General features: G+C 39.0%; 1 protein-coding gene across 1 annotated transcript in view; it reads right to left on the reverse strand.

Moving 5' to 3' along the window:
- NBEA (neurobeachin) overlaps positions 1-26,606 on the reverse strand; it is a 1,472,531-nt gene that overhangs the window by 1,112,511 nt on the left and 333,414 nt on the right. Inside the window, exons 6-8 of the mRNA XM_053708445.1 lie at positions 22,470-22,596; positions 21,449-21,568; positions 5,565-5,711 (exon numbers count right to left, since the gene is read on the reverse strand). Of these exons, the coding sequence (XP_053564420.1) occupies positions 5,565-5,711; positions 21,449-21,568; positions 22,470-22,596 (394 nt within the window). The remainder of the gene's footprint in view (positions 1-5,564; positions 5,712-21,448; positions 21,569-22,469; positions 22,597-26,606) is intronic.

Here is a 26,606-nt window from a genome sequence, read left to right on the forward strand (position 1 = left end):
TCTACCTACTTAAATGCCCATGTGGTCTTTGTTACATTGGCGAGACCACCCAAGCCGCCAGGGATAGGTTTAGTCAACATAAAGCATCCATTAAATCAAAAGATATGTCACTTCCAGTATCAGCACATTTTACAAATATGGGTCATACAGTAAGCCAGCTTCGCTTTCAAGTGATTGACCATATCCCCCATCATAGAAGAGGGGGTAATAGGGAACTAAAATTAAAACAGAAAGAAGTATGGTGGATTAAACGTCTGAACACATTACATCCATATGGTCTGAATAGAGATTATGATTTGTATTTGTTTTTATAATGGTTTTAAATGATGGAACATATTCTGGTACCACTAGAGGTCACTGTGTTGTTGAAATTTACAAACCTGGATAGGTATGGGTTAAACCAATTAACACTGAGAATTGAAGCATGATTGGTCCAGATACCCTTTTTAAAGTCAGTTTGTTTGATTGTAACTTATGCATGATTAAGGACTATGTAGGTCCGAAACGTCGCTTTTTACTGGTTGCTAAACCTCAAATAAAGATTTTTCACCTTTAAAAGAAGATTGTGTGCTGTGGTGCTGTTACCTTGTTTTTTACATGGTATATATATATATATATATATATATACACGTAACATAACATCCTCTACCCTTCAGTTCTAGCATGACATGGTTTCGGATAACCAGACGGTGTTATCTAACAAATTTTGCTTAAGTCCTGTAGTTAGGATATCCTAACCTTCCGTTAACTAGACTACAACTATGAATAACATGTCTATCCCAGTTGAAGTACCTATGGTTTATATCTGTTACACCATGTTACCTCCATTGTTCCTGATCTTACTTGATTGCCACTTATAACAGGGGACCTATGATTGTCATACTAAGGTCCCACAGTATGAGTAATGCTCGACTCAGGCACAAGATACTGGTATGTTTAAGTGTATATTGTATATATTGGATCTGATGCATTTGTCTAGAATTGTAACCACACTTAGGATGTATTATGTTGACCAGATTCTTCCCCACATTGCATCTAACAGGGATGAGTCTATTGTATATATTTATCTGCTGCATTTTTACACTATGGTTACCACACTATGGATATACAATTCTGATCAGATTCTTCCCCACAGTGCATTTAATAGGGATGAGCACACATACGTTATTCCCATGATAGGTATAGGACAATACTGTGTATCCCCTCTCTAGTGTGATTACATCTACATCATGGGTTTCCGCTTTACATCCTGTTAGAGCTCACATAGGCTCCCCTCACCAGCTGCGGTTATCTGTCAACCGCTCACACTTTCTGCCTTACACACCCTCGGGATGACGTCAGGCGGCTATGCTAATTAGCCATGCTCTCAGACACCATTTGACACAGACGCGCCTGTTTTAGACATACTGACATCGGGCTTCTTGGCTGTATTTACATCTCCTGAGTCACGCTCTCTGTATGTATAATATGCCAGCGCTTATGGAAACACGCCATGTGAGTAGTTTGACGTACTATGTTATCTCTGAGACACGTATTTGATACATGCAGTCTGTTTTCACCTATTTAAGAAACATTCATTCTGATACATTGTAGGCAATTCATACACCAATGTATACTTTGCACACATTGCTCTGTGATTGCACATTAGTTACGGTTTACTTTCTCTACATTGCTATACTTCGGACGGTATCTCCTATGGTATTTTAAACATGGCCTACTGTGTTGCATGTACGATTACAACGTACTCTCTTGACCCTTGATCCCCTGCAAACCTGATTTATTTATTCTAATATCAATGATCTATTTGAGATGCATTAATGTTTGATGTGGATTTGTGATCTTTGTACTGCAATCATCTTTGCAGGCTTTAAATATGGGCATATCGACTATCCATGAATTCATGACTCTTACTGGTAGTGATTTCAGTACAGTATACACATTATTGTATGCGGGCACTTGATTTCTCTAGTTTGCACGGACATGTTTTTATTGTTTTCTTTGATGTATATTGTTTGCACAATTTATGTAATTAGCACACACCATATGGTGTTATTATTGCAGATTGGGTAATTCACACGTTGCCATAGTTACATACTTTTTGGCGCAATTTTCACTAATGATTTGATGGGTGGGGCTTAGTTGCTTTATATTGCACACTGTTCATTTGCACTGTTATCTGGTCTGAGGAAGGGGTCTGCGAACCCCGAAACATCACCTTAATAAATTTTTATTATTTCTTTTGAAACTAAACCCAGTGAGTGCAGTCCTCTTTTGTAATCGACTGTTTGTATCATCAACTCAGCACCCTGGTTGACGTCCCTATTGCATTGTGAGTGCAGACACACATGGAGGTTATATATATATATATATATATACACATACATACATATATATATATATATATATATATATATATATATATATATATATATATATACACACACACACACACACACACACACACACACACATATACATATACGCACACACACATACGTATATATATATATATATATATATATATATATACACACACACACACATATACATACATACATATACACACACATACATATATATGTATGTATCAACTCCTAAGAGTATTTTAAAATTAAGGGCTAGATTAAGAGTGGAGCGGTAGTTTGTGCTTCCGCTCGCATGTTAACTCAGCTAGATGGGAGGATTTTTGCACGTATCAGGTAACTCACATATTAGTTGAAGTTAAATAACCAGATGCGCACAAAAAGCCAAAGCCCGAATACCTCAACCATGTTAACATATTTCTCCATAGACTTCAATGCAGCGTGAAATGTGGGAAGAAAAAAAACAAAACAACACCCTTATCGCTCACAAACCTGATCGCATTTAACAAAGTGCGCTAACTTGACATGAAATATGAATATTTCCCATTCCAATATTCTTCACATAGCAGAATATGTTTATATACGTATTTATGTGTGTATTTGTATCGCTATGTTTAAGCCCTTTGCAGCAGTTCTTTGCAACTCCTGAGAGCTCCTATGTGTGAGCACTTATAACTTTTTAATGCAATATTATGTTTAAATCATATTTTAGACATTGTTATGAGAGTAACTGTACGTTTAAATGTATTTTGCAAGTATTTTTTCTACTTTTTAGTCAAGCTTAACATTTAACTAGAGCGCGAAGGGCCACGATAAACCACTTTTCACTTGCGTGCAACAGTTACTGCACCACTCATAATCTAGCATAATCTAGGCTCTCTCAACTGCTCAACTGTGACTTTATAAATATTAACTTAAGGAAATGCCATGGCTTTATTATAATGAGCCTTTACTATTTAAAAACAAAATAAGAATCACACAAAGATGAGGTTTCTAAATCAAGAAACAAAAAGAAAGCTTTGCAAATAAAATAAGCCAAATAAAACTGTGAAGCCTCCCTAAGATTGTTACGATGATTACATGATAAATGTACAAGGATCTCAGTATATCAAGAGCCTTAACTATCTTCACGATATAACCACATAACCTGTCTGATATGCAAATGATCAAAGAGTATAATAGTCTCTTTGCATAGAAACTGAAGCTACTATTAAAAGAAATGCCAAACAAATACTGAAGGTGATAAACCAAACAAACACACACACACAACACAAAAAAACATGTTATATGCAATACTGTCTAAGAAAATGAAGTCGTATATAGATGAATATAATCCATATGTCCATACATAAGAAATATACAACCTGGAATCTGCTGAGGCTATTGATGGAACAGGCCAAGTCCACGAATGTAAGAAAAAGATGAACAACACTTTACTACCCAGAAAACAAGCAACTACATTGGCCTCTAAATTTGTGCAAGAATACTGAGTAGCCAGGAAAAGGTCCAAATGTCAGGGGGGTGGCTGAATTCTTGCATTTGAGATAAGTCAACTGCTATTTATTCATCTTTACAAACAGATCCAGCCTTTCCTGAAACAAAACAGTAGCCAGGTGAATAAATAAGAAGAAATAGTCCCTATTTTCTTCGCAAAGGTCCTATATAGGCTGTATGTGAACTGAAACAACCAGGAAGGGGAGATGCCTTCATACTTGACATAAGGCAGTATACCCCATTTGTACCATAATATTGTGTCACAATAATATTATAAAAGAAATACTGATTTTCATGCAGAAATGCATTTTATTAAAAATGTGTTGCCTGCATGAACAATATATGCATATAAAAACAGAATTTATGTTTACCTGATAAATTTCTTTCTCCTACGGTGTATCCGGTCCACGGCTTCATCCTTACTTGTGGGATATTCTCAATCCCTACAGGAAGTGGCAAAGAGAGCACACAGCAGAGCTGTCCATATAGCTCCCCTCAGGCTCCGCCCCCCCAGTCATTCGACCGACGGTTAGGAGAAAAAGGAGAACCATAGTGTGCAGTGGTGACTGTAGTTTACAAAAATAAAAATTTAAACCTGACTAAATTCCAGGGCGGGCCGTGGACCGGATACACCGTAGGAGAAAGAAATTTATCAGGTAAACATAAATTCTGTTTTCTCCTACATTGGTGTATCCGGTCCACGGCTTCATCCTTACTTGTGGGAACCAATACCAAATCTTTAGGACACGGATGAAGGGAGGGAACAAGTCAGGTAACCTAAACGGAAGGCACCACTGCTTGTAAAACCTTTCTCCCAAAAATAGCCTCCGAAGAAGCATAAGTTCAGAGCGGCAAAGAGAATGACTGGGGGGGCGGAGCCTGAGGGGAGCTATATGGACAGCTCTGCTGTGTGCTCTCTTTGCCACTTCCTGTATGGATTGAGAATATCCCACAAGTAAGGATGAAGCCGTGGACCGGATACACCAATGTAGGATAAAGGATTCTCTGTAAAACACCGTCTTTCTTCCAAAAAGAAATCAAGACTGTCTAAATGTAAATGGATTATTTTGGTTTTATAATCTGCCAAAATGAAATCATCTACACTAAAGAGACTTGCGTTTTGAATAGGCAAAGGCTGAATTATAATATAACTATCAGATCCAAACAAAAGATTTGAATAGACTTTTTCTCACGGACGGTTTGAGTGTACACAAGTTTACAGGCAAAACCAATTGTATATGGGGCTTGTTTTGCAAACAATTTCCAAAGACACTAAAATACAAAATCATTTTTTTATTTTTTATCTAGAATGAAACCAATGTATGAAAATAATACACAAAACAACTAGCAAACGGCACAGAATAGAGGTAATTCATCTACATTCACAACATCCAGTGTTCTAATCATGTAGAGATGTCCAAATTTTCACAAAAGATACACAGACCACACAGTTTATAAAGCCCTGGTATCTGATATTGATAGTTGATGGACCACATATATTAAGTTTGTAGACAAAGGGGACAGTTAAGGAGGAATAATATTATTAGTCTTTATTTATAAAGTGCCAACAAATTTTGCAGAGCTGTTACAATATTTATAAGAGACAGGTCAAAATGTATCAAGCAAATACTGGAGGAATTGAGGGCCCTATTCCTGTGGGAACTTACAATCTAGAAGATTGAACGAAAAGTAAATAAAATCAAGTACCTTATAGCCTGGTCCAAGCTGATGTATTGCAAAGATCTGAGCAGGGTTAAGAGCCTCGATAAAAACATACACTGCTCCAAGCTGACCACAGAACACTCTGTTTGCATCAGCAGTCTCTGAGGATCCGAGAAAGCATTTGTCGTAACTCTGCAAAATAGTTACCAAAATATGAATTTTCTTAAAATGAGAACAGTAAAAAGACAGTTGAATGAAGATTTCTAAAAGGGTGCAATAAAAAATTATTTAAACATATACCTGAGTAGTAAACATTTATGTAGCTTATTTTATTGTGATTTACACTTCAAATAAATTGACCCGGTTTATTTTTAGCAGAAGAGATGTTAAGCACGTGCATCCACCTTTTTGCATACGTTAGAATAGTCATTTTTTTGTAATTCAAGTGTATACATTTAAATATACTTTTCATGCAAAGCAAAAAACATAATTTATGCTTACCTGATAAATTCCTTTCTTCTGTAGTGTGATCAGTCCACGGGTCATCATTACTTCTGGGATATTACTCCTCCCCAACAGGAAGTGCAAGAGGATTCACCCAGCAGAGCTGCATATAGCTCCTCCCCTCTACGTCACTCCCAGTCATTCGACCAAGGACCAACGAGAAAGGAGAAGCCAAGGGTGAAGTGGTGACTGGAGTATAAATTAAAAAATATTTACCTGCCTTAAAAACAGGGCGGGCCGTGGACTGATCACACTACAGAAGAAAGGAATTTATCAGGTAAGCATAAATTATGTTTTCTTCTGTTAAGTGTGATCAGTCCACGGGTCATCATTACTTCTGGGATACCAATACCAAAGCAAAAGTACACGGATGACGGGAGGGATAGGCAGGCTCTTTATACAGAAGGAACCACTGCCTGAAGAACCTTTCTCCCAAAAATAGCCTCCGATGAAGCAAAAGTGTCAAATTTGTAAAATTTGGAAAAAGTATGAAGCGAAGACCAAGTTGCAGCCTTGCAAATCTGTTCAACAGAGGCCTCATTCTTGAAGGCCCAAGTGGAAGCCACAGCTCTAGTAGAATGAGCTGTAATTCTTTCAGGAGGCTGCTGTCCAGCAGTCTCATAAGCTAAACGAATTATGCTACGAAGCCAAAAAGAAAGAGAGGTAGCAGAAGCTTTTTGACCTCTCCTCTGACCAGAGTAAACGACAAACAGAGAAGACGTTTGCCGAAATTCCTTAGTTGCCTGTAAGTAAAATTTTGGAGCACGGACTACATCCAGGTTGTGCAGTAGACGTTCCTTCTTCGAAGAAGGATTTGGGCACAAAGAAGGAACAACAATCTCTTGATTGATATTCCTGTTAGTAACTACCTTAGGTAAGAACCCAGGTTTAGTACGCAGAACTACCTTATCCGAATGAAAAATCAAATAAGGAGAATCACAATGTAAGGCTGATAATTCAGAGACTCTTCGAGCCGAGGAAATAGCCATTAAAAATAGAACTTTCCAAGATAACAACTTTATATCAATGGAATGAAGGGGTTCAAACGGAACGCCCTGTAAAACATTAAGAACAAGGTTTAAACTCCATGGTGGAGCAACAGTTTTAAACACAGGCTTAATCCTGGCCAAAGCCTGACAAAAAGCCTGGACGTCAGGAACTTCTGACAGACGTTTGTGTAACAGAATGGACAGAGCTGAGATCTGTCCCTTTAATGAACTAGCAGATAAACCCTTTTCTAAACCTTCTTGTAGAAAAGACAATATCCTAGGAATCCTAACCTTACTCCAAGAGTAACCTTTGGATTCACACCAATATAGGTATTTACGCCATATCTTATGGTAAATCTTTCTGGTAACAGGTTTCCTAGCCTGTATTAAGGTATCAATAACTGACTCAGAAAACCCACATCTTGATAAAATCAAGCGTTCAATTTCCAAGCAGTCAGCTTCAGAGAAGTTAGAGTTTGAAAGGACCCTGAATCAGAAGGTCCTGTTTCAGAGGTAGAGACCAAGGTGGACAGGATGACATGTCCACCAGGTCTGCATACCAAGTCCTGCGTGGCCATGCAGGTGCTATTAGAATCACTGATGCTCTCTCCTGTTTGATTCTGGCAATCAATCGAGGAAGCATCGGGAAGGGTGGAAACACGTAAGCCATCCTGAAGTCCCAAGGTGCTGTCAGGGCATCTATCAGGACTGCTCCTGGATCCCTGGATCTGGACCCGTAACTAGGAAGCTTGGCGTTCTGTCGAGACGCCATGCGATCTATCTCTGGTTTGCCCCAACGTCGAAGTATTTGGGCAAAGACCTCCGGATGAAGTTCCCACTCCCCCGGATGAAAAGTCTGACGACTTAAGAAATCCGCTTCCCAGTTCTCCACTCCCGGGATGTGGATTGCTGACAGGTGGCAAGAGTGAGACTCTGCCCAGCGAATTATCTTTGATACTTCCATCATAGCTAGGGAGCTTCTTGTCCCTCCCTGATGGTTGATGTAAGCTACGGTCGTGATGTTGTCCGACTGAAACCTGATGAACCCCCGAGTTGTCAACTGGGGCCAAGCCAGGAGTGCATTGAGAACTGCTCTCAATTCCAGAATGTTTATTGGCAGGAGACTCTCCTCCTGACTCCATTGTCCCTGAGCCTTCAGAGAATTCCAGACGGCACCCCAACCTAGAAGGCTGGCGTCTGTTGTTACAATTGTCCAGTCTGGTCTGCTGAATGGCATCCCCCTGGACAGATGTGGCCGAGAAAGCCACCATAGAAGAGAATTTCTGGTCTCTTGATCCAGATTCAGAGAAGGGGATAAGTCTGAGTAATCCCCATTCCACTGACTTAGCATGCACAGTTGCAGTGGTCTGAGGTGTAAGCGTGCAAAGGGTACTATGTCCATTGCCGCTACCATTAAGCCGATTACCTCCATGCATTGAGCCACTGACGGGTGTTGAATGGAATGAAGGGTGCGGCAAGCACTTTGAAGTCTTGTTAGCCTGTCCTCTGTCAGGAAAATCTTCATTTCTACAGAATCTATAAGAGTCCCCAGGAAGGGAACTCTTGTGAGTGGAACGAGTGAACTTTTCTTTTCGTTCACCTTCCATCCATGTGACCTTAGAAATGCCAGTACTAACTCTGTATGAAACTTGGCAGTTTGAAAGCTTGAAGCTTGTATCAGAATGTCGTCTAGGTATGGAGCTACCGAGATTCCCCGCGGTCTTAGTACCGCCAGAAGAGCACCCAGAACCTTTGTGAAGATTCTTGGAGCTGTAGCCAAACCGAATGGAAGAGCCACAAACTGGTAATGCCTGTCTAGGAAGGCAAACCTTAGGTACCGGTAATGATCTTTGTGAATCGGTATGTGAAGGTAAGCATCTTTTAAATCTACAGTGGTCATGTACTGACCCTCTTGGATCATAGGTAAAATTGTCCGAATAGTCTCCATCTTGAACGATGGAACTCTTAGGAATTTGTTTAGGATCTTTAAGTCCAGGATTGGTCTGAAAGTTCCCTCTTTTTTGGGAACCACAAACAGATTTGAGTAAAACCCCTGTCCCTGTTCCGACCGTGGAACTGGATGGATTACTCCCATTAACAAGAGCTCTTGTACGCAGCGTAGAAACTCCTCTTTCTTTGTCTGGATTGTTGACAACCTTGACAGATGAAATCTCTCTCTTGGAGGAGAGTATTTGAAGTCCAGAAGGTATCCCTGAGATATTATCTCTAGTGCCCAGGGATCCTGGACATCTCTTGCCCAAGCCTGGGCGAAGAGAGAAAGTCTGCCCCCCACTAGATCCGATCCCGGATCGGGGGCCCTCAATTCATGCTGTTTTAGGGGCAGCAGCCGGTTTCCTGGCCTGCTTGCCCTTGTTCCAGGACTGGTTAGGTTTCCAGCCTTGTCTGTAGCGAGCAACAGCTCCTTCCTGTTTTGGTGCAGATGAAGTTGATGCTGCTCCTGCTTTGAAATTACGAAAGGAACGAAAATTAGACTGTCTAGCCTTAACTTTGGCTTTGTCCTGAGGCAGGGCATGGCCTTTACCTCCTGTAATGTCAGCGATAATCTCTTTCAACCCGGGCCCGAATAAGGTCTGCCCTTTGAAAGGTATATTAAGCAATTTAGACTTAGAAGTAACATCAGCTGACCAGGATTTTAGCCACAGCGCCCTGCGTGCCTGAATGGCGAATCCTGAATTCTTCGCCGTAAGTTTAGTTAAATGTACTACGGCCTCCGAAATGAATGAATTAGCTAGTTTAAGGACTCTAAGCCTGTCCGTAATGTCGTCCAGAGTAGCTGAACTAATGTTCTCTTCCAGAGACTCAATCCAGAATGCCGCTGCAGCCGTGATCGGCGCAATGCATGCAAGGGGTTGCAATATAAAACCTTGTTGAACAAACATTTTCTTAAGGTAACCCTCTAATTTTTTATCCATTGGATCTGAAAAAGCACAGCTATCCTCCACCGGGATAGTGGTACGCTTAGCTAAAGTAGAAACTGCTCCCTCCACCTTAGGAACCGTTTGCCATAAGTCCCGTGTGGTGGCGTCTATTGGAAACATTTTTCTAAATATCGGAGGGGGTGAGAACGGCACACCGGGTCTATCCCACTCCTTAGTAACAATTTCAGTAAGTCTCTTAGGTATAGGAAAAACCTCAGTACTCGCCGGTACCGCAAAATATTTATCCAACCTACACATTTTCTCTGGTATTGCAACTGTGTTACAATCATTCAGAGCCGCTAACACCTCCCCTAGTAATACACGGAGGTTTTCCAGCTTAAATTTAAAATTTGAAATATCTGAATCCAGTCTGTTTGGATCAGAACCGTCACCCACAGAATGAAGTTCTCCGTCCTCATGTTCTGCCACCTGTGACGCAGTGTCTGACATGGCCCTAATATTATCAGCGCACTCTGTTCTCACCCCAGAGTGATCACGCTTACCTCTTAGTTCTGGTAATTTAGCCAAAACTTCAGTCATAACAGTAGCCATATCTTGTAATGTGATTTGTAATGGCCGCCCAGATGTACTCGGCGCTACAATATCACGCACCTCCCGAGCGGGAGATGCAGGTACTGACACGTGAGGCGAGTTAGTCGGCATAACTCTCCCCTCGTTGTTTGGTGAAATTTGTTCAATTTGTACAGATTGACTTTTATTTAAAGTAGCATCAATACAGTTAGTACATAAATTTCTATTGGGCTCCACTTTGGCATTGCAACAAATGACACAGGTATCTTCCTCTGAATCAGACATGTTTAACACACTAGCAAATAAACTTGCAACTTGGAATACAATTCAATTAGAATATTATTAAAAACGTACTGTGCCTTTAAGAAGCACAGAAGATCTATGACAGTTGAAAATTAATAAATTGAAACAGTTATAGCCTCAATCCTTGTAAACAACACAACTTTAGCAAAGGTTTAATCCCATTAGCAAAGATAACTAATTCTGAAAGCAGGAAAAAAATTACAGAATAAACGTTTTTTATCTCAGTTAACTATAATTCTCACAGCTCTGCTGAGAGAAATTACCTCCCTCAAAATAAGTTTTGAAGACCCCTGAGTTCTGTAGAGATGAACCGGATCATGCAGGAAGTACAATGAGCTGCTGACTGAAATATCTGATGCGTAGCAAAAGCGCCAAAAAAACGGCCCCTCCCCCTCACACACAGCAGTGAGAGAGAACAGAAACTGTCAGAAAAAAGATTAAGCAACTGCCAAGTGGAAAAATAGTGCCCAAACATTTATTCACTCAGTACCTCAGCAAATGAAAACGATTTTACATTCCAGCAAAAACGTTAAACATAATTTCTAGTTATTAAACAGCTTTATGTACTTCTTACAGTGTAATTCTAGTGAAGTACCATTCCCCAGAATACTGAAGTGTAAAGTATACATACATGACATTATATCGGTATGGCAGGATTTTCTCATCAATTCCATTGTCAGAAAATAAAAGCTGCTACATACCTCTATGCAGATTCATCTGCCCGCTGTCCCCTGATCTGAAGTTTACCTCTCCTCAGATGGCCGAGAAACAGCAATATGATCTTAACTACTCCGGCTAAAATCATAGCAAAACTCTGGTAGATTCTTCTTCAAACTCTGCCAGAGAGGTAATAACACACTCCGGTGCTATTTTAAAATAACAAACTCTTGATTGAAGATATAAAACTAAGTATAATCACCATAGTCCTCTCACACATCCTATCTAGTCGTTGGGTGCAAGAGAATGACTGGGAGTGACGTAGAGGGGAGGAGCTATATGCAGCTCTGCTGGGTGAATCCTCTTGCACTTCCTGTTGGGGAGGAGTAATATCCCAGAAGTAATGATGACCCGTGGACTGATCACACTTAACAGAAGAAATAAGGGCTTTTTTTATCATGAGTGTTTCTTTTTGACAATTTAAAAGGATATATTACCCAACTAGTGAATGACTTGAAATTGATTGAGTAGATCTTCAAAATCAAACTAGAAAATATCACATGAACATCTATATATAAAAAGGAACGTATTTTGCCCTCAAATTCCAAGGAAGTCGCATTCTATTGTAGAGGTACATTAAAAAAAACATCCAATCAGGATGTTTGTCCTGGAATTATAAAAGGGAGGGTGCAGGAACAGTCACCATCTTTTTCTCTTTAGTTTAAGGAAGTTTAATATGAAATCTCACAAGACTATGGTGAAATCTCAAACATTTATGGCAAAATTCCACAGGATCCAAGAGCAAAATCACTGATAATGCCCCTGGGCTGTTTTATTTTTTTCTACTTCATGCACTCTCCCTTGTAAGTCTTGGGACAAGCATCCAGATTGGATGTTCAAAGTTCCTCTACAATGACATGTGGTTGCTGAAGACATTTTGAGGTACAATATCTATAAAAACAAAATTATAATATACAAATCAACATATTATAATTTAAAAAAAAAATACTGAAATATTGTATGTGTATGATACCATTGCAATAAGGTTTTTTGTAATAATATTGAGATCAGTTAAGGTATTTGGGGAAGTGCTGAAAACTGAAAAGAACTAAAAAAAAAAAAAAAAAAGAATTAAAATATATACCTCCTAAACCACCTACACTTCAAACAAAGTACTTTAACCAAAAATTGCTAGAACTGAAAGCAGTTTCTAAATAGTATTGGATTGTAGGTCTATTAAAATACAGAAAAAGGTTGTAAGAAGGGCAAATGGAGGATTATAAAATAATAAAAAAAATTATTTAGAAAGTTTTTTTTTTTTCCCCTAGAGGAAATGAATGCAGATCTCAAATGAATGCCTTGTAAAAGGGTTAAGACAACATACAGCTTTATGTGACCTGGTGACACAATGCTTCACTTTCCAATATGACAGTATGCCTTTAGGTCTTAAGCAAAAATAGAAGTGTATCTAGTTGACCAAATAGAATAACGAGAGTGAACATACAAAAAAGAAAAAAAAAACGTGCAAGTTTGTCCTTATTACAGTCATCATTCAAAGACTTTATAATTGAACACAAATTCAATTGTTACATTGTAAATAATGGCATACAGTGAAAGTTAAAGGGACATTATAAAGTACCACTCTGGAGCCACAGAGAACTGTTGGTTAGTCAGTCATCTGGCTTGTGGGACTGCCGTTGCCGACTGGCTCAACGGCTTTATCCGCTCAGGTCCAGCAATTCTATCACCCTTTTTGAGGGTTAAACACATACATTTGCAGGGTAAGCAGGGCTAAATTTACATGTCCTAAAGAATTAGAGCTTTTTCACCATAATTTTACTTTAATTGTAAGAGATCTGCAAGCGTAGATTTCTCTTAAAAGTAATACATAATTTACACACAAATAGTTAAACTTTTACAATTGAACAGATTGAGCATACATTTACAATTTTTGGACACACGATTGTAAAATGAATACATGTTCCGGGGGAAGGCTGAGGTGCTAAAGCATTTCTTTTCTTTAATATACACAAAAAAGGAACCAATGGGAGAAATGTTGAAACAAACTAAAACATACAAGCCTATACCAATAAATGGGTTATGTCTAGATGATATCAGGAAAAAAAATACATAATATTAAACTAAATAAAACTCCAGGTCAAGATGGAATACACCCATGAGTTTTAATGGAATTTAGCACTGCCAAACCTCTAGTCTAGACCATTATCCTCAGGCATAGCACTGCCAGACTAGTGTAAAGCTGTTGTGGTGTCACTTTTTAAAAAGGGAAGCAGGGATAATTCAGGTAGCTATAGACTAGTAAGCCTGACACCAGTAGTGGGGAAGAAACCAGACAAGATTATAAGGGATCATTAGAGTAAATAATTGTAAACACGATTATAAATTCAAATCAGAATGGTTTTATGAGATATAGATAGATGTCAAACTAATCTAATTAGATTCTATGAGGAAGCAAGTAAGAATACAGATAAAGGTGAATTAGTTGATATACTTTGCTTTTACAAAGGCTTTTGATACAGTGCCACGCAAGAGATTATTGTATAGAATTAAAGGGACAGTCTGGACTAAAAATTTTGTTGTTTAAAAAGGTGTCTTTATGTCTTTACAACTCATTCCCCAGCTTTGCACAACCAACGTTAATATACTTTATAACATTAAACCATCTACGTTTCTGCCTGTTTCTAACCCACTATAGAAAGCCTCTTATTACATGCGTTTGTATTTGCTTTTCACAACAGGAGACTGCTAGTGGGCCATATAGATAACACTGTGTTCATGCACAATGAGTTATTCAAGATTTAGCACAACACAGTACTAAATACAAGTCAATAGATAATAAACAAAAAGTCATATGATCAGGGGGCTGTCAGAAGATGCTTAGATACAAGGTTAATACAGAGGTAAAAAGTATATTAATATAACTTTGTTGGTTATGCAAAACTGGGGAATGGATAATAAAGGGATTATCCATCTTTTAAAACAATACAGTGATGTGCCTGTATATACTTTTAATGTTTTGATATTAAAGGGACATTCCAGTCAAAATTTTAATGCACATAGATGAATTACATATTTTAAAAGAAACATATTTCCAATATACATGTATTAGCAAAAATGCTTCTAGAAAAAGTTATCACTGTTTTAGTGCTAACATTTTTCTCTGCACGTGCATGTGAAGCATAACAAGATATTCTCAGTGCACCAGCATTTTAAGTACTGCAGCTGCTCAGATAGCCAGGGGGGCTTGTATCATGTGAGCAATTAACAAATTGAGTCAATACAAGATGGTACATGCACTGTAGGGTCTCTGAGCAAGTGCTTTGTTTAAAATGCTGGTGCACATTGCATACTTAAATACACTTTTGAAACCTCTATAACTTTTATTAGAAGCATTTTTGCTAATACATGTATATTACAAAAATGCTTATATTCAAAACTGTAATGCATCCATGTAGATTCCAAATATGGCTGGAATGTCCCTTTAATTTTGCTTGTAAAATATAATACAAAATGAAGGGACTGTGAATAGCTGAAAAAGTTAGCTTTTTGATAAATAACTGGATAAAAGACAAAACTATGCAGGCTACCTAATATTGAAAGTAACATTGTACATTAGATTTTTCTTTGCATACATTTTTTGTAGATTATCCATTTATATAGGCCATCTGGTAGTGTTTTTATAAAAACATAAATTATGCTTACCTGATAATTTTCTTCAGCTGCATTCATTACTTTTGGGAATTCAGAACCTGGCCACCAGGAGGAGGCAGAGACACCTCAGCCAAAGGCTTAAATACTCCTCCCATTTCCCTCATCCCCCAGACATTCTGCCGAGGAGCAAGGAACAGTAGAAGAAATATCAGGGTGAAAAGGTGCCAGAAGAACACAAATTACAGCCACCCCCCATAAAAACACAGGCGGGGAGCTGTGGACTCTTTCCATCTGAAGAAAAGAAATTTATCAGGTAAGCATAATTTATGTTTTTCTTCATAAATGGAAACAGTCCACAGCTGCATTCATTACTTTTCGGAAAACAATACCCAAACTATAGAAGACACTGAATGCTAAAATGGGAGGGTACAAAAAGGTGGTCCCTGCTGAGGAAACCAAGCCTGAAACCACAACCCCAGAAAAATCCCACTTCGTCCGAAGTCAGAAAACATTTGAAAAGGAAAACACTGCCCCAAGTACACTGACCCACAGATAGTCCACAAGCCGTACTAGAGTCCACAACACGGACACAACTGAGCCAACACTCCTCCAGAAGATATAATCGCCTAAAGGACGGGCCTCAACCACACACCCCTTCATAGAAAGGGAGGCAACGGAAAACTCCCAAAAAGGGAAGGACATGGAGGAACAAACAAGGATTCCCAGAAGACCCCAACAGGGTGCAATAAATTTAGAGAAAGTGGAAAGTGCCGCTCACAGGGACCCCAAGGGTACCCGAAATAAGGGAAGGCAACGCCCAGACCCCGACAGCACTAAACCACAAAGTTGAAACCAGGAAACAAAACAGAGAAGCAAACGTCACTGAAAAAAATCAGAGCAATCGCTTCGAACTAACGACTGAAACCGTAGTCCAGAGTAGCCAGGAACTCAGAATATCGAAATATTCTCACTAACACGTGCGTTAATCCCAAAGAAGCAACCTCTGAGCACCAAAACGCAGCAGTCATACCAGGATGACTGAAAAAAAGAAAACACTTGCAGACAAGTAAACAAAAGCTGAAGATAGAGTAACATCCACCAATTAGTGGGTACACTCAGGATATCCAAAGCCGCAAGGCCACCACAAGTAGCCGGGCAACAAGGAGCCCAGAACCTAAAAAAAAAAAAAAAAAAAAAGGCTCACCAGACCTCCACAAGCCAAGGCGACAATTCATCTCAAATCCTAGTCCAGCAAAAGCGAAAGGGCTAAGAGACAGTGGAACAGAAATGGTCCCAACCACCAGCCCCCATAGAAAAAGGGCAGAAAAGGAAGGCCCCAGATGCCCCAACAGAGCTCAGAATCCTTACAAAAGCACCTACAAACAGATACCCCTAGAGATAGGTAGAAAAAGACAAGTCCTATGAATCTAGCCCGACACTCTATGGCAGACTCCACATAGCACCTACAAACGGGCACTCCAAAGGAGTACCTATAAAGATAAGCGGGACTATGCGGTCCAACCTGGAAACTGCAAAATCATAGACAGAACAGAACAATCCCAGAAAGTGAATCATTCTTTTAAAAGGACAAACCACCTGTTCCATCCACCCGCACACCGGACAAGGCAAACATTTTCCAGAGAGAGGAAACCTTCCTTTAAAAGAAGCAAAATAACCCACCTCAAGGGAAGGGCACAGACAAAGGACAGCGCACACGCTCACAAGGCCAAAGCCTAAGTAAATCGAACGAAAATCATCCAGGCGCCCCTGATGAACATGAAAAAAGGAACTCTCCAAAAGGAAAGCACATAACATCAAGAACAAAGCAGGCCGAAAGGAGCCTAAGTACACAGAGCACCCGGTCCAGCTGCTAGTAACACAACTAGCAAGACCATAATAGTCCACGTTCCCTGGAATAAGAGCTACTGGACCAGACATAGAAATATAAAAAATTCCTAAAAGAAAGCCCGAGCCCCAGAATTGTTTAGACAAACAATACCGCAGGGAATTACACCGGGAAGAAGACTAACCCGTAGAACGAGTCGAAGACTCACACAAAAATCCCAACCCAAGGGGAAGAGAACACCCCATACAGAAGTCCAACTCCAAAGAGCAACAGGGCACGCCAGAACCGAAAAGATTCTAAGCCCAACAGGCGTACATTACCCACACTTCCATAACCAAGAGTAAACATCGGGGACAAAGACACCCGAATAGCGAGTCAATAAGGCTAGGCCTCATGATGATCTCAGAGTACAAACCCAGAGGACAACATCCAGGGAAGAGACTGCATATTATCCCAACCCCAGAAAACAACTCCTAGACATAGCTAGGAGAAGAAAAATAGCCTATTATTCAAATAAGGAACCTCCCAGAATAGGAGACCGCAAGGTCCTCCCACATGGCGGCCTCAACCGCTAAGGAGAAAAAATACCAAGACCAGAGATCTCGACCCTAAGGAAGAGTCCCCAAAAAAATGAACAAGTCCAATAGTCCTGGAAGGCAAGACCGCCCAAAACTGCAGCAAAGAGGCCCAAAACCTCCAATCCTCAACCCACACGGGGAAGGAAAAACACTCAATCCCAAAGAGTTGGAACCTACGAAGTGTGACAGACTGAAACTCCACCGAGTCCCAGACGACCATCTCAAGACCGATGAGGACTGAACCAGTCCACCATGCCTCACAGACCCACAGGTCATCCCAGAATGCATAGTTGAACTTGTAAAAACAAGATAATAAACAATAATGCAAGCACTCAGCGACAAAACCAGACCAGCCACTCGCCACGTGACCGAATTAGACCTCAAGGCATAAGGAGCTGAACTTCAGCCCTTACTTGTAAGGTTGAATTAGTCACACTCAGGGAGGGAAAATAAACGACAGAGGACTAAATGTGTCCCCAGGACAACTTACGTAGAAATAACCAGTGTGATCACAAAATCGCAAGTATCGATTCCAGAAGGAAAATTCCCGAAGGAATATAAAACAAAACATGTGCTTGTTGAATAAGATAAAAATCATCCTAACCGGATTAAAAAGAAAAGAAAAGGCAACCCGTAGGTTAACGCCCAATGAAAAACAGGCACACCCGCAGGACCAGCCCAAAGGAACTCTGCCCGCCCAAGCTCATTGATAGGAAAGGATACTCAAACCAGACTATAAGAAGATTTCTTCATCCCCTTATAATTAATTCTGAGAGGTATTCGGAGAAAAAGACCCAGAAACCCTATATCCATTAAGGATGGGAACCTCCAACAATGCCAGAATGTGCCGTAGCAGAACACAAAGGCGCACCAGTCTGTACCGAAAAGCACAGCACACCTCCACTGGAGCCTCAGGGCCAGTCGCTCCCCAGATAACTGAACGGGCCACCCCATCCCCAGGGAACCTGTGTTGACGGAACACAAACATAATCTTAGACATCTGGAAGCTGCAGATGTGCCAACGCCATAAGAATTTGAATACGGAAATGTGCCGCAACCTCCGGAGCGAACAAACCACCCTCCAGGGAAGGATAAGCATAATATGGGTCACCTGCACGTGTAGCAACAGTAAGTGGTAGGGAACTCACCACTCAAGGGACAGATCCCCCAGAGGCGGATGGCTCAGTGACCCCTTGATTCCCCGGTCCCGAGGAATTTGGCCCTCTAGAACGGCCTTCAGAACATAACTGACTGTCATGCGTCATCTGGGCCGGTTAGTATTTGTCACAATAAGTAGAATCTGAATCAGAGACCACTTGAGTCTCACCATCAGAGTCCTCCATAACTGGGTATAAATACAAAAAGTTTGGACTAAATTAGACTAATCAAATCTAAACGGCACCTTACACCCCCAATGGCTGGGGCACTCGCCACCTCCTAGCACCAGACACCAGCGAGCCAGAATCTTTCCGTCGCCACACGGTCAGGAATGTGGAACAGGAGAGGCAAAAACGTGACCATGCCCGGATCTCAAGTTAGGCCGTACAGTCAAAAAAAAAAAGCGCATGATTAAAAAAAAACCCTGTTCAATAACCCTCCTTAGGAGATATTAAAGGGACACTGAACTCAATTTTTTTTATTTCGTGATTCAGATAGAGCATGCAATTTTAAGCAACTTTCTAATTTACTCCTATTATCAATTTTTCTTTGTTCTCTTGCTATCTTTATTTGAAAAATAAGACATCTAAGCTTTTTTTTGGTTCAGAACTCTGGATAGCACTTTTTTATTGGTGGATGAATTTATCCACCAATCAGCAAGGACAACCCAGGTTGTTCACCAAAATGGGCCGGCATCTCAATGCATTCTTGCATTTCAAATAAAGATACCAAGAGAATGAAGAAAATTTGATAATAGGAGTAAATTAGAAAGTTGCTTAAAATGTCATGCTCTATCTGAATCACAAAAGAAAAAATTTGGGTTCAGTGTGCCTTTAACCCTTGATTCCAAGATACAAAAGGAGCCTCACTGAGACCCTGATTAAAGTTAGTCCCGCAAGGTGTTAGCCTCTCAGAAAAACATATGAAATACATTACATTCATGAGAAAGTAAAATGAAACGATCTTACCGGAATCTACGCCGTGGAACAGGAACACGGCCCTTCAAGTGTGACAGATAGTAGCGTCGCGTCTGCCATGGACTTGAGAGAAGAAAGCAGGTAGCAAAACTAGTCAACGCTGATTACTGGTGGAGTTAATATGAGTCAGGATGGTTTCGCAGAAAGACTCTCCTTGCATTTCCGGACTCTAACTTTCATCCATGCTCTCACTGAGATGCAGAAAGGACTACTTAAAACTCCAGTCCCATGCTGAAGAGTACTACCCTCCATAAGAGACTATCGAAAAAACTTCTGACTCTTCTCTGCCAACCTCCTGGGACGAAAGGCTAAGAATGACTGGAGGATGAGGGGAGTGGGAGGAGTATTAAAGCCTTTGGCTGAGGTGTCTTTGCCTCCTTCTGTTGGCCAGGTTTTGAATTCCCAAAAAGTAATGAATGCAGCTGTGGACTCTTTCCATTTATGAAGAAAAATGTATAATTTTGCCTTTTTTTTTTTTTAGTAACATTGTGCTGATTTTCAAACTCCTAACCAAGCCTCACAGTGTCAGATGTATACGCGCGTTTACAGACTCCTGCAGGATCCTGTTTATGTTATCTGTCTTTTCAAATGCAGGGGAGGGGGGTGTCTGCTCTTTTTGTTTTACCAGCCCCTTTCAGTGGGTGCCGCAGACTAACCTGTTTAACAGTGCTAAACTGAGAGCTTCTAAGTAAGTTTATAAAAAAAAAAAGGTTTTATACTGGATTTTTAGATGTTTATGTGACTATTCTTCTTTATAGTAGTGTCTATTACATGCAGTTATATGAAAATTGATGTATACTGTCCCTTTTAATGGGAATAAACAGTTAACCAGAGGAGGAAAATTATTTAGGCATACTCATAGATAAGCTAAAAATTAGAGTGCAGTGCAAAGCAGAGTGTTTTCTAAGGCAAATTTGATACTAGCGTGTATTAAGAGAGTCATATATGCAAGGGAATAAAGCATAATTATATCACTACTATGTAAAACCCTGGTAAGACCTCACCTTGAGTATGGAGTGCATTTTTGGGGAACAGAATAAGAAAATGTTCAAAGTATTGCTACAAAACTAATAAGGGGAATCAAGGATTTAAACCATGAGGAGAGGTTAGCCAAATTGGGTTTGCTTACTCTAGAGAAAGGCGCTTTTGAGGTGATATAATTACTTTATACAAATATTTTCAAGGCCAATATACAGAGATGGCGGAATCACAGTTTATTCAAAGGCAATTGGGTGTGATAATACTTTAATGCTAGACTAAATCTCCAGCAATTTAAATGTTTTCTTTACTTGCCTAAGTAGGTAGTTAATGTCAATACCATAGATACAATTTAAAAATGGCTTAGATACTTTTTTGGCTAAATTAATATTAATGTAAGTTCAATTAATAGCTTCTTTATTTTAGATCAAGTAGGATCTGCATAGGTTAGTTAAATAGTTACAAGTGGCAGATACAGGGGTGAGAAATATGTATAATACTAATTTTGAGATATTACATTTACTAGATATTACATGTACTAGATATTTTAGTTACTATAATATTAAAGTATAAACTAGAGAAACTAGATTTCAGATCATAGAAACTGCTATATTCCTGTTATTTCACAATAATAAAATAATTCATGAAAAAAGGTGGTAATTCTGCTTTATCTCTAATTTTAAAAACAGTACATATGTAGCAGAAAATGAAAATAAGTTCACTGCATTTTAACGTAACTGGTTGTGTCCCTTTAAAGAACAATTGCTATAGCACAACAGAATTGAAGACAAACTTACATCATTTGTGTTGACATGCCATGCCATATCTCCATAGGACACTAGCTGGCCATTCACATAGCAGCGTATTTCACTGTTTCGCCAACGGTTATAAATATGGACTATGCTTATCATATACCACTAAAAAACAAACAGAACACATATCAGAATGCAGTCACACAAAGAACACAAACTGATGTGGCTCTAACAAAAAGCAAGAGCTATGGGGGGGGGGTTATAATTTCTAGTCAGGGTCATACAAAGTAAACAGAAAACATTGGGGTAATTCTGTGGAAAAATAAATAAAAACATGTACATATACAGAATATATCAGAAATGCCCATACATTTGTGAGAAGAGGTTTGTCAATGTGATCTACTCATGCATATTCTAAGCATAAGAAAATCGGAGCATGCAGGCACAACCGAACTATGTTTAAAGGGACATGAAGCCCAAAATGTCTACACTCATTTTACTTTGATCAAGAACAAACCTATGTAGGCTCGGGAGCAATCATCTGTCTGAAGCACTATATAGCATCAGTTGCAACTGCTTTTAACAATCTTTCATACTTTTGATCACTAGATGGCAGCAGTGGTTATACAATGTATAATGTTTAAACATAACTGCTGCCATTTAGTTCCTAACCATATCTAGGTATGCTCTGCAACAACGAACAACAAGTTAATAAAGTAAATTTGATAGCAGAAGTAAATTGGAAAGCATTTGTTATTGCATGATTTATCCGAATCATAAATGAAAAATTGGGGGTTACAATGTCTCTTTAACACGGTAACTAATATTATTGTGCTGAACCAACTTTTTTTTAGTTGAGGTCACTGTAGTAGTACATAATATACTTGTGCAAAACACTTATTTATATGTCTTAACTAAAGAGGCAAATAGGAAATCACATAGCAGTCTTGTAATCTACAGGTCAGCACTAAGAGGTCTTGTAAATCCCCATCTTATACCTTTAGTTTAGGGCACACCTGGTATATATCATGCATTCTGTAATCTATTCTACTGTTCTCGTCGTTACCTTACGAGGCTGGAAATCATACTTTACACAGTGCTGAAAACCCTTTCCTTTTGATTTCAGGGAAGTGACTATCAAACAGTTACCAACAAAGTGTGCAGAATAACCAACTCCTTTGCTTGTACGAAAACTGGATAAAAAGAAAAAAAGAAAAACAAATTATCAGCAAACCATTAAAAACTACTGATCTTTTTAAAAACTACTACTACTGATTTTAGAGATCTCATTTCAATCATTTGTATTCTCATAAAATAAATATTTCCCTAAACAAGTTTAGTAGACAAAATCAATGCTGTTTGAAAATGATTAGTTGATATCATTTGGTTAATATGTTTTAATGATCATTTTGTTTCTGTCATGGATCCAGCAATGTAAACATTAGTACTAGTCATGAGATATCTGTTATACAACTAATTTAACCCCCATGCTAATTCTACATTAAAAGATGAGCACAGACTTAAACATTTTGTTTTAAGCACATATTCTACCACTTCATAGTTTTACACAATACACCACAATATAATATATAAAGTATTTAGTGTTAATTGAAAGTCTAACTCTCAGACTTAAAAATGGCCTCTCTTGGAGTCACTGAATTCCATTCAAATTTGCATCATAAGATTCTACAATGTATTGATCCTGTAAATGTATATGCCATTTCACTACGTGTCCATCACCACCACCAGACTCTTGCATACAGGACTTTTCAATTTATGACCTGTTTTGTTATCTATTCAGTCTGTTTTAATCTCCCCCATCTTTCAGAAATGTAAACCTGCCTTCAAAATGCAAAGATTCAAATTAGTCTACCCCCTAACAACAAAGCGAAAGTCAAGTAAAAAAAATACATTTTTATGAACCAGATACAGCATGCAATTTTAAACAACTTCATAGCTTACTTTCATTTTCTATTTTGTTTTGTTCTCGTGGTATCCTTTGTAAAGGAGTAAACCTAGGTAGGCTCAAAGTGCCTCAGAAGCTTGGACGTGTCTTTTAGCACTGTATTCCAGCAGTGTTTGCAGCATTGTATAACATTGCTATAAACAGTGATGCCATAGAATCATAAAGATGTGCACACTACTGAGGTTCTATGAGCGTAACTAGGTTTATTCCTCATAAAGAAAAAACAAAAATACCAAGAGAAGCAACTTTAAACAGAAGTAAATTGGGATGGTCTGTCTAAAGCATGGACAATTAAATTTGACCTTTGACTCTTACTGCTACTATAACCATCTACCATTTAAACCCAGCTAATTAAAATTTGTCTCAACAAACCCCCAATTTAGATTGTAAAGAAGAAGGGAGATAGGTATTCAAATCCTTTATATCACTGTGGACTGTTCTCTACAACTATATATTCTTTTCTACTACGCCACCATTATACCTCCAGCAACTAAGAATTCATAACTTCCCCTGAATAGCATGGTGTCATTAAAGTAAAATGTATACCTATGATTAAACTCATGGTGCTGCCCACTAGATGCACTGATATGCACAAAAGCCCTGTCTTTCTCAACACAATGCTGTTAGCTCTGGCAATGATGCTAAGAACTTACAACTGGTTTTAGCCATGCTTTTTTCACCACTCCATTTATAGTGGTTGCTATTACAGAGGTTAAACTAACCATTCCCAGGACTCTGTGGCTATGAAATAAAAATATAATGCTCTGGAAAAATATAAATTACAAATAAAAGAAGTCTTTTTATATTGTTTCTAAAGCGTTATCCATTAGTAGCATCAATGAGAGCCATCAGAATTTACGTCACAAACAATATATTCTTATTTAATCAAGCAATTAAATCCCATTAGAATAGTTACCATTTGAATTAGTAAAATAGTTCAAAATAGATATATTGTTAAACATCTGAAAAACTAGAACAAACATTTTCATAGGTTTTTGAGGTGGGTTTTGCAGGGTGTTCACAGAACATTACAGAAGTAAAATATATGTAGCCAGTTGATGGATAAGAATAATGCTGTTGAATAGTCTCCCTGCAATAAGGGTTAGTAATAAATAAGTTAAGAGTTTTCAAATGAATTAGAACATCCTTGAATTTTGAAACCCCACATAAAGCCATGCATTTAATGGCTTGCATTTAAACAAAGAAAGGACACAGAGCAATGAATATATTTTATTTCGTAAAATGATGAAGGTCCACAGTTCTGCATAAGAAATGGGATATATTTCCCACTACAAGGAAAGGGTCAAGAACCAAAATCAGAGCTTAAAGGGCCACTTAACCCAAAATCTTTCTTTCATGATTCAGATAGAGAATACAAATTTAAAAAACATTACAATTTACTTCTATTATTTATTTTGCTTCATTTTTTAGATATCCTTATTTGAAGAAAAAGCAATGCACATGGGTGAGCCAATCACATGAGGCTTCTATGTGCAGCAACCAATCAGCAGCTACTGAGCATATCTAGATATGCTTTTCAGCAAAGAATATCAAGAGAATAAAACAAATTAGATAATAGAAGTAAATTAGAAAGATGTTTAAAAATGCATTCTCTTTCTAAATTATGAAAGAAAAAATGTGGGTTTCATGTCCCTTTAAAATATGTTCCACCTCCCCCCTACTTGGTCTTGTAGGAGAAGGTTGAGAATAGAGGTTGTTCCAGCTACTTGCTTGTGGATTTAAATTTGGGAGCTCAGACCAATGTGAGACCCAGAGTCTCTGGAGAGTATCATTTACAAAGAAGAAGATAGAGAATCTTCACAGCAGCTGAATGATAAAGGGACATAGGGAAATACTGTGCACATAAAAGGGTATTCCTAACGGGACTTAAGCCATAACTACCCTCAGGCATCACAGGGGCTCATTCCTAGCCTCTCACTGAGGAACACAGGTATTTCTTACTGCAATCCTCTGCGGTACTCGATACCTGCACTGGATGGGCTCTCTACTGGATACTGCTGCAACTGCATTGCAAATGATTTGACATGTCTGGCAAGCTAGTGGAGGAGTGCTGAATAAGGTAAGTGACTTTACACCTCACACACACAGCCCAGAGACTATTTGTAGATACTCTGACAAGTACAGCATAGCCAGGGGCCTTTACTTGCTCTCCTGACACACTTTTTCTTTTTTTCCAATTTCCTACCTACCCTATTCTTATCAGGACATATCAGTAACACTGCTGCACTTCACAACCCTCTGGCAGCTTTGGGGAAATATTTAGGGCACTTTTTAGAAAATAGGTGCCTGGCCCTTTAAGACAACCCTTGAAGGGACACTGAACCCAATTTTTTTCTTTCATGATAGAGCAGGCAATTTTAAGCAACTTTCTAATTTACTCCTATTATCAAATTTTCTTCATTCTCTTGGAATCTTTATTTGAAATGCAAGAATGTAAGTTTAGATGCCGTCCCATTTTTGGTGAATAACCTGGGTTGTGCTTGCTGATTGGTTGATAAATTCATCCACCAAAACAAAAAGTGCTGTCCAGAGTGATGACCCAAAAAAGAAGCTTAGATGCCTTTTTCAAATAAAGATAGCAAGTGAACTTAGAAAAATTGATAATAGGAGTAAATTAGAAAGTTGCTTAAAATTGCATGCTCTATCTAAATCACAAAATAAAAAATTTGGGTTCAGTGTCCCTTTAACTGCTCAGTGCAGTTAGCTGATCAATAGAGGAAACTCTGGTTGTGCAGGGGAGCATGTTGCTATGAGGGAAGAATACCGTATTGTTCCGCATATAGGCCGCACTTTTTTCCCTTGATTTGTAGCTTTAAATGTGCAGTGCGGCCTATAATCGGGTGCTTATTGGCAAAATTGTTTTTGCACAGTACTGCCGAACTTCCGGTGCACTCTGTGGCCTTATGGGGATTGTAGTACGATGCTGTAATACTGTGCTGAGCACAGTGTAATTCGGAGAACGGGCTTATACAGACAAACTTCCAGTGCACCCTGTGGCCTTATGGGGATGGTAGTAAGATGCGGTAATACTGTGCTGAGCACAGTGTAATTCAGAGAACAGGCTTATACAGCCGAACTTCCGGTGCACCCTGTGGCCTTATGGGGATTGTAGTCCACTGGATTGGATAGTTCTGCAATGTCTTGCAATAGTTTTGCTACTGATATTGTCAGGTAAGAAAGTGCTTTTTTTTCCCCATCACATCATACCTGCTAAAC

The sequence above is a fragment of the Bombina bombina genome, chromosome 3, assembly GCF_027579735.1.
Source record: "Bombina bombina isolate aBomBom1 chromosome 3, aBomBom1.pri, whole genome shotgun sequence".
Classification (NCBI taxonomy): Eukaryota; Metazoa; Chordata; class Amphibia; order Anura; family Bombinatoridae; genus Bombina; species Bombina bombina.